Genomic DNA, 8,801 nt, shown 5'->3' with positions numbered 1-8,801 from the left:
AAAAGCTGGGTTTCATTTTCCCTCTACACATCCGGAATATACAACAAAAAGGACAAATTTACTGTGGTTTGTTTTTTTTTTTTTTTAAAGGGGGGGAAGGTTTCCAAATACTTTTCCTCCCCTGGTTTTTTTTTTTTTTTAAAGACTGCAGCTCTGATTTTTTTTCCTTCCTGTCGTCCCATTACCTTTTTTTTTTTTTTTGGATTTGTTTGCAAACGGTGCAGAGTAGATCGACACACACACACACACACACACACGCACGCACGTTTTTTTTTTTTTTTTTTTCCTTTTCCTCTGCGTTGTGAAAGAGAAAATGAATAAGCTGTATATCGGCAACCTCAGCGAAAACGTGAGTCCCCTGGATCTGGAAAGTGTCTTTAAGGAGTCCAAGATTCCCTTCAGCGGCCAGTTCCTGGTGAAGACGGGCTATGCCTTCGTGGACTGCCCGGACGAGAGCTGGGCGATGAAGGCCATCGAGGCGCTGTCAGGTAAAGACGACGGCGGCGGCGGCGGCTCCAGGCCCGGGCCGGGGTGGACGGGCGAGGGAGGCCGGGGGCAGGCAGCGCTGTTAGAGGGTGGGGGGAGGGAGTGGTAGTGATGGTGGGTGCTTCGGCTTGGGGGTGGGGGGGATGCTGGGTGAGTGTGTGGGTTGGAGGAACACGCGGCTTTTCTCTCTCGGGTCCCTAAAAGGGAGAGGAATTCCCCCGCCTTCCTCCCCCGTTACTGGGGACCCCGACCCTGCGCGCCGGCGCTTCCCTTCGGGGTGTGGGGAGGGTGACATGTGAAGTTGCCCTTCCTCTCTCTCCCTCCGACCCCCCGCGTTTTTCCTGCTGGACAGGGGAGAAGCGAGCCCGTCTGGGACCCCCTCCCCACCACCCCCGGCCGCCCCTGCCCAACTTTGTCTATGGCTCCGGCGGCGTCCGCGCGAAGAGAGCGCACCCCGTGCTAACACGAGCGATCCTTTCGGAGACTTTGTGTGCGCGCGCGCGCGGTTCCCTTGCCTCGCCGGGGAGTTTTCGGGCTGTAAACCTGCCCCCGGGACGGTCCCGGCCCGGACTACACCTCCTCTCCCCTTCCTGGCGATTTTCCCGGCCCGCACCCTGCACCTCCTCCACCACCACAGGGCAGATCTGGCGAAGGTATAACCCAATCTCCAGATGTAGATTGGCGGAGGGGATTTTCGTTGTACGGAGCTTCTGTGTGTGTTTTGCGCACTGGAAGGTGGCGGACAGCGATGCCTCCACTTTCTGCATCTCGTGGCTGCCGGTGAACACCGTGCACTTTCCTCGCATGCCCGTTACCGGGAAATAGTTTGGGTTTTTTTTTTTTTTTATTCCTTTCAAACCCTTTTGCTCTATATTTTGAGCTGTCTTTTCGAGTCCTATTTAAAAAGGGAGGGGATGTTGATTGTCTTTTCCTAAACCTTTTTTTTTTTTTTACCGCTTTGTTTTCATTGGTAGGTAAAGTTGAGCTGCATGGGAAAGTCATAGAAGTTGAACATTCAGTTCCCAAAAGGCAGAGGTAAATATAAATATATATATATATATTTTTTTTCTTCTTCTTTGTAATGTCCACAAGATTTGAACGGGGAGGAAAGGAAACCCACAACAATAACAAGAACAAACAAACTAACCCTACTCAAACTTTTGTGTTTGCAGTTGTAGCAGGAGCTCCAGCTCTTCTGCTCAGTCATGTGAACGTGGTATATTTTAATCCATTGCCTCGTGTATTTTATAAGCCAATTCCGGGCTTTCTGTGAAAGGGGTTAGTTGACTCGCCAATGGTTTGAGGATAGAAAATTCATCAGTTTAAAAAAAACAAAGAAAAAAAGTATATGAAAACAGCTTTATTTGGGCGTTAGCAGGAAATGGGATGGGATGTTTTGCATTATATCAACGGCCAAGCACGTGAGCTGAGCTCAGGAGTAAGGGAAAGCAATATACGTTTTTGTAGACATTTTTCATTGCAAAAAAAAAAATATAGATGTGAGACTGAAATATATACATATATATCTTTTATTGATTTTTTTTTGTTGTCGAAATTAGATGAAATCCTTGACAGGGCGGGGTTGGGGGATGGGATGGGTATTTAGGTTGTGGACACAGCCCATAGCCGTACTGTATATATTTTTCTGTTAAACATCCACATTGCTAAGCACTTTATTTTTGTGCTTAGAAAGTACAGGCTTGTCGCAAGCCCTTCTTTGCAGCTCTCACTTCGAGGAGGCGATTTCTTAGGTGCTGACCAATGCCTGGCTCGTGTGGCCTCATTTGAATAGGCCGTGGAGAAGCTTGGTTGGTTGGCTAAACAGTAAATTTAAATCGGTGGAGGTCTTTTCTTCTCTCTTTTTTTTGGGGGGGTCTTAATGCCTTGCCACTGCTTATAATATAAATTCGACGGTTCCCAAAAAGATTTAGCAGAAATGGACGGGAACTTTACCCGTTCTCGATTTCCTTCTGTAGCTTGCCTAGGCGCACATGGCTTCTTCCCATTGGCAGAAGGACCATACTAATGATCATTGTGAACCCATGCAGTGCATGTGTCAGTATCTGTAGGTATTTAAGTCGTTATAATAATGTGGACCCTCGATTAGTGTTCTTCCTGATTTGAAATGTACCTCACGGGTTAGGTGTTTTGCTTATCTTGCGTTTATTACTCTGTCACGTTAGTGAGTTGCCTAATGAAGGCAGGAACCCATACATAGGTGGGTGTGGTTTTTTTTTTGTTTTGTTTTTGTTTTGTTTTTAACCTAAGTAGGAAGCATTAATTTTCCACCTTAAAGCAGATGAACCATTGACACTGTTCTCGGTATCTCAGGCATGCCCTTTTATTGTAGCACAAGGCTGAAGGCAGAATCTCACGTGTTTGAGGCATGTATTAAGCTGGTGTACTATCTGGTTTTCAGTGGGATACTCTATTCCTCTGTAGTTCAAGTGGCTTTTTAGGCCTGAAATTTATTATGTAGTGATACTGTGTGTGTGTGTAATATACACACACATGAGACTGCTTTCTAAGAAAATAGAATGCTGTGATTTAAAATAAAATCCTATATCTATGTATCTGCATTTTCTATATTCTAAACAAAACATTTATTGCACACATCTGGCTGTTCCACTGCCTGTGAATTTTTTTTTTTTTTTGGTAATGACATTTTTATAAACTTCCACAATAAAGAAAATATGAAATCTAGGTTTTATTAGCAACACTGTTAAAGGTTGTCCGGTGTCTGCAAAATACAATTCTTGAAGGTTATGCAATAGCAAACTTTTTTTGAAGGTACTTAAAAAAAAAAATATATATATACATTAAACTTGCTATTTCTAGAGTAAATAGTTTCAATTTGAAAAATCAATTTCCAGTCCAAAAAATTCTACCATAGCAAGTAATTGACCTTGTGTTTTGAATCAGAATTCTGAATAGTTGGTCTCCTTTTGGGCATCCTGAATTTTAATACCTTTTAAAACATTCTGAAATAGTGAGCAGATCTGTTTATTTTCCAAGCCTACAAACTGCTTAATTTGCCCATTTGGAAGTATATTTATTTTAGCCACTTCAAAGTGGATTGCATTCAGGTATTGTATGTATTTTAGTGTAATATGGATTTCTTGCTAGACTTTAGCTATTTTCAGTGTGTTTTTTACTTGGTTTTGCTGTTTTTATTGTTGTTTGTAGAGAAGCACATAGAAACATTTTAAACATGGGTTCTAAAGTTTCTTACATTCTTACGAGCTCTGGTATGCATTGATTACACATGCCTTTATTTCCGCTTTGAGAGTATATTGTTTTCAGATGCGTGCTCTCCTGTATGGTCAGGACAGATTTTCATATGGTAAGCGTGGAAGGGTAAGTTCTTACATGGTGGCAGTTCATGTTTTAAGGGGAAGCCTGTGTGTGTGTTCTAGTGAAGGCCCACCCAGTTTGTTGGTATGTTGAAATTCTAGGGTTAGGTGTGTGGGTTTTTTTTTTTGTCCTCGTGGAGTTTAGTGTGTACTGAGTTATCTGCTTTAACTGAGTGCTGTAGTCTGTTTTTAAATGTTTAATTTGTAGGTAAGAGATTGCTTTTGGGTTGCAGAAGCATGTGTTTGCCTCTTTTTTTTTTTTTTTTTTTTGATCAGTGAAGTGATCAGTTTCTCATGTACAAGAAAACAGGCAAAAATGGTGAATTGGAAATGATTAAAAAAAAAAAAAAGCAAAACTTTTTTTTTTCTGTAGCAGACTTAATTACTTGGGGCATACCATGCACATCCCTGTCAGAAACTCCTCCCCCCTGTAATTGTTAGATTCTTCCTGAGGCTATGCATTATTTGGGGGAGGGGAGTTCCTAGTAATCTATATCCTCAGCACGTAAAGGAAGGTCAAGAGGTGGTGTCAGTTAAGGTTGCCGTAAAGTTGAGCTGAGTCCAGAAGACCAATCATTGTAAAGTGTGCTTGATTTGTTATTCAAAGTGAAATTCTTAGGCCCAGCAGTCACCACATTCCAACCCTAGCTGGGCCCTTCAGATCTGATGTGGGAACGCCCACATTGCAGAAATGACCTTTATACCTGCTGTGAAAGGCAGGTTGGGAATATGGTGCTTTAGAACGCTTATTGAAGCATTCAAAGGCAGATGAATGGCCACATTGCTATTGAAGGGGGCCTGAGCGAGGTTTCCCTGCTAGAAGGCTGGGGGTGGGATTTGGTAGGAGGAGGGGAAAACTGTGAACATAGTTCAGGCCAAATGGTTCCTGATTACTACCAAAGTCTCAGGGGAGCGTGAAAAGAATGTTGAATTTCTACTTTTCGAGCAGCTTTTAATTTGTGGAAGGCTACTGAAGTGCTTCCTGGTTCCCCCCCAAGTGACTTAAATCAAAATTTGGGAACATTTTGTGCGATACCGGGGCTTAACCTCTTTAGTCTGATCTTACTTTTGGGGGGGGGGGGGGGTGTGACATGAGAGAACCTAATGGTATTAGATGATTCTTACTCTGTGGCAGAGTTGCTGGTGCTCACTGGGGCAGTGTAGATGCTGCAATTTGTGCGCAAAGCACTGATGTCACTTGTGCAGTGGGCAGTGTGGCTCGGTGGGGGAGGGGTAGGGAGTTGCCACTGGCCACTTGGGGCTTGCACATTGAGCCAGTCTTTTGTGAGCTACACTTTTTTTCTTCACCTACATTTAGCATCTGCAAGGCTTTTAGGGGAAGGCAGCTAAATTTGACTATTTTTATTTTATTTGTTTTAAACCTGAGTGAGGCCAGGGAAGCTTCCTTACTGCATGCTGGCAAGATGTAAACTCTTCATTGGTGTGGTAGATATGGGCCCCCCCCCCCCTCTGAGTGTTGCTTGACATTTCCACATCCATGGTATCGGGGAAAGGGAAGAGGGGGAGGGGGGGGGGCAAATGGATAATTTAGAGTATGATTTTTTTTTTTGTTCTGAACATTTTATTCACTTTAATTTGGTGCTGGGTCCAAATATGTTAAATTTTCCTTTTATTTGGTGTTTAGTCTTAGTAATATTTTGAATTAACAACCAGGAGAATCTTGAAAAAGCAACGATTTGCTGAGAGTTTTATAACCCTACCCAAAAATAAAATAAGCCTCTCATTTTGGAACCCAGGGTCACAGTGAGTGATTAGTGAATTTTATAGGTGAGTTATTTGTTTCTTGCTGTCCTAAATGGTTAAAACATTTTTTTTTTTTTGTATATGGCTTAATGTTTTGTGCCTTACCTAAAATAACTTAACATTTATACCATAATTGTTAGACATTTGATAGTTCAATGTGACAATAAAGAATTCATACATTTTTCTGTGCTAAAGTGCATTTTAGACATAAGCTGTTCTAGAATAACCATAAGCTGTTTCCAACTGGCATGGAGTCCTTGGAACGTTTAAGTAAATGCTAACTTAGGCTTGATGGTTTCTTCCTTTGCACTCAGCAAAATAAGTCACTGGAAGGTATTTCTGTTCAGGCTTAAAATAACATTGCCTTTAACGTGTGAACTTGATTGTGTTCAAATTATTTAGAAAAGGGGGTCTGTCCTAGGTGGTTAAGTTAGCATTTTATTTACTAATGCAAGCTAGTTCTGAAAAGTGGAAACTTGAAGTATTTAGATCATAAGTCAGAAAGGGGGAGTGGAAACAGTTTTTGCTACAGATTTTGTAAGCATTACCTTGGTAGTAACGTGTTTTGTATAGAATCAAATTCTTTCCTTATTGAGAACATAGACTGGAAAATAGCACTGTTAGGGGTGTGTTTAAAAAAAAAAAAAAAAGAGGCACTGCGATTTTCAAAATGCTTTGTCCTTTTACAGATACAACTTAATTTATCTTCAATACAATGCACAGTCAGCATGTAATGAGGCATTTCCAACCTTTGCCCAGTTTATTTTCACACCACTTTCAAGAAAATGTGTTGGTTTTTTTGGGGGGGGGAAGGGGATTTGCTATGTGAACATTAAAAAAAAAAATGCTTTTTGGAGCATAAGGTTTAATCCACTTACTTTTAGTCTCTTTTGAGAACTATGTGAAAGCTTTTAAGCTTTTGGTTCTATAATAAATAATTGCTTTTGGTATGTCTAAAAAAAAAAAAAAAGCCATTTAATATCCAGCTCCCTGTTTTATACGTGGAGAAATCTGTGCATCTTGCTAGAAGTACAGTAGAGGTTCTCGGTGGGTGCCCTTTGCTACATTTTTTTGGTTTCAGCAAGTTGGTGAGCCCCTTGTTGAAATTTAATTTCTGTTCACTTTTAAGTATTCATCGAGCATAAGCTATCCAGAAGAATTCTGAGTGCTAATATTCCCCTTTTAGAAAGTGCAAGCTTGCTGTAGGCAATATGTTTTTTAAACTTCAGTCTTTTTCAGTGGTTAGTCCTGTCATCCAGTCAAAACTACTACACACTGCTTTGAAAGTTTTTAAGACCTAACTTGCCTTATCACATCCAGTAGGTTTACAACTAAATGCTAAATTAGTATGTTCTTTACTGCCATAAACTTTGTTATGAATAAAACCTGTTGCTCTTCCGTGACTGGGTGGATCCATGTTGTGCTGAGGAGCGGTCTTTGTAGTCAGTCCTATGTGCTGAAGATGGATTGACATCGCTCTTCCTCCTGAGCACAAGATGGCTGTGTCCTAATGGAGCAGAGCAGCATTTTTGTACTCCTCCAGCACACTTATTTTTTTTTTTTAAATCTAGTTCCCAGTCAGGGATACTTCCATCGGATTTTACGCTAGGGCTGCTTGCTGAAAAGGCTTGCTGGTTATTAAATACATAATGTGACACCTAGAAGTACTTTTTGTTGGGTATCCTTGCAGAGTTGGGAGGTGGGCACGTAGTGATTTTAGAGGTACCTTTTACAGAAATTCTTAAATGTTAAGCTTTTTCTCTTCTGAAGTTGGTATGGCGATGGGTCATTTTTAGTTGTCAGAATTCTGACATTTTAACACCCTTAAAAAAAAAAAAAAATTGTTTTTATTCATCTCATGTTGGTAGGGAAGGTTGTTCAAATGCATGTTCGTCTGTGAGTGACTTTAAACAGAATTTCTGCTGTGCTTTAATATTTTTGTTAGAGGAATGACAGTCTTGAGTTGGATTTCAGAGTAGGTAAGAGCACTTAACATTTGGTTTATTAACTAGCACATTTTTAAATGGATGCTGGAAACTAGCATAAAATACTTTAATCACTAAATGTAATCGCATTCCAAACAACTTACGTAATGTGCTTTAAATACTGCCATAGTCATAAGTGAGACACTAGCTAGCTATCTCTTATAAAATCCATCAAATTGCAGTGTGTATGAAGTAACAAGTCATGATCTTTTTTTTTTTTTTTTTTTTTTTTAACCCAGGTTTAGCAGTTGTGAGCTTAGACTTTGTCAGTGTTAGCAGCTTTTGGTGAGACTAAACAGCACATGGAAATCTGATTTAAGATGATTCTGCTTTAATAGAAGTATCTCATGACAGAAATCTGGAGAAGGCTACTGGGAAATGAGAATTTATTTCCATGTAATCTTTGGAAAAAAAAAAGTTTCCAAGTTAGGAGTCTGTTACCCTTGCATATGTTTTCAGTAGCTGTCATCTTTGTGTGTTAAAAACATTTAATGGATAAATACTACTGTATAGTACATTAACTTTCAATTCTGAACATGGATGCAAGTCAGCAAAAGAGGTTTTTGTATTATTGCTTATCTCCTAGCATAAATTTCCTATGCCTCTAATAATCTAAGCATATTAATACATGTCTAGTATTTCAGAAAAATGTTAAAATGTGTGAAATCCCTGTTCTCTTCCTCATCCTTCATAATAAGTACTGTGTCCACAAATATCCATTGTTACGTAGTCAGTGGCAGTTCCTTCCTGGTTATTCCTGTGTTTGAAGAAGCAGTGCTATACTTTATGAAAAGACTTTTTTTTTTTCCTTCATCTTGGCTATTGTTTCTGCATAAGAAACTGTGTAAGAAACAACTTTTATATAAGCCTTCAAAGATTTGCCTTGAGGATTTTGTTTTTGATTTCTTAAAATAGCCCTTTTGACTGAAAAGTGCTGCTTGCCACTTCTATCTGTAACTTTGTAACTTATTTTCCTTGTAAGCCTTCCTTAGCTCCCACCTTTATCTGTGCTCGTCTTGGCTCACTTAGTATCCAAACTATTTAGGTGAAGCCAAAGGATATTTAATTTCTGGACAGGCCCATGTATAGCAGGCATAAACAGCTCTGTCCTGGAGTGCCACAAGCAGATCTGGTTTCCAGGATCTCCATGATGTATAATCTCATGCGTAATTTATTGTGGAAGTCCTAAAAACCAGACCTTGTCTGTGGCACT

General features: G+C 40.3%; 1 protein-coding gene across 4 annotated transcripts in view; it reads left to right on the top strand.

The window, feature by feature from the left end:
- The first annotated feature begins 281 nt into the window (after window positions 1–281).
- IGF2BP3 (insulin like growth factor 2 mRNA binding protein 3) overlaps window positions 282–8,801 on the top strand; it is a 355,866-nt gene continuing 347,346 nt past the window's right edge. For 2 of the 4 annotated variants that reach the window (XM_029589083.1, XM_029589084.1), the window contains exons 1-2: window positions 283–488; window positions 1,461–1,521. In XM_029589083.1, the coding sequence (XP_029444943.1) occupies window positions 314–488; window positions 1,461–1,521 (236 nt within the window). In that variant the 5' untranslated portion in view covers window positions 283–313. Of the gene's footprint in view, window positions 489–1,460; window positions 1,522–8,801 lie in introns of all 4 variants that reach the window. The other 2 variants (XM_029589081.1, XM_029589085.1) reach the window with 2 other exon arrangements.

The sequence above is a fragment of the Rhinatrema bivittatum genome, chromosome 2 (assembly GCF_901001135.1).
Source record: "Rhinatrema bivittatum chromosome 2, aRhiBiv1.1, whole genome shotgun sequence".
In the NCBI taxonomy this organism is placed as follows: Eukaryota; Metazoa; Chordata; class Amphibia; order Gymnophiona; family Rhinatrematidae; genus Rhinatrema; species Rhinatrema bivittatum.
Note: the sequence above shows the minus strand (reverse complement) of the source record. Positions and strands in the feature narration are given on the sequence as shown.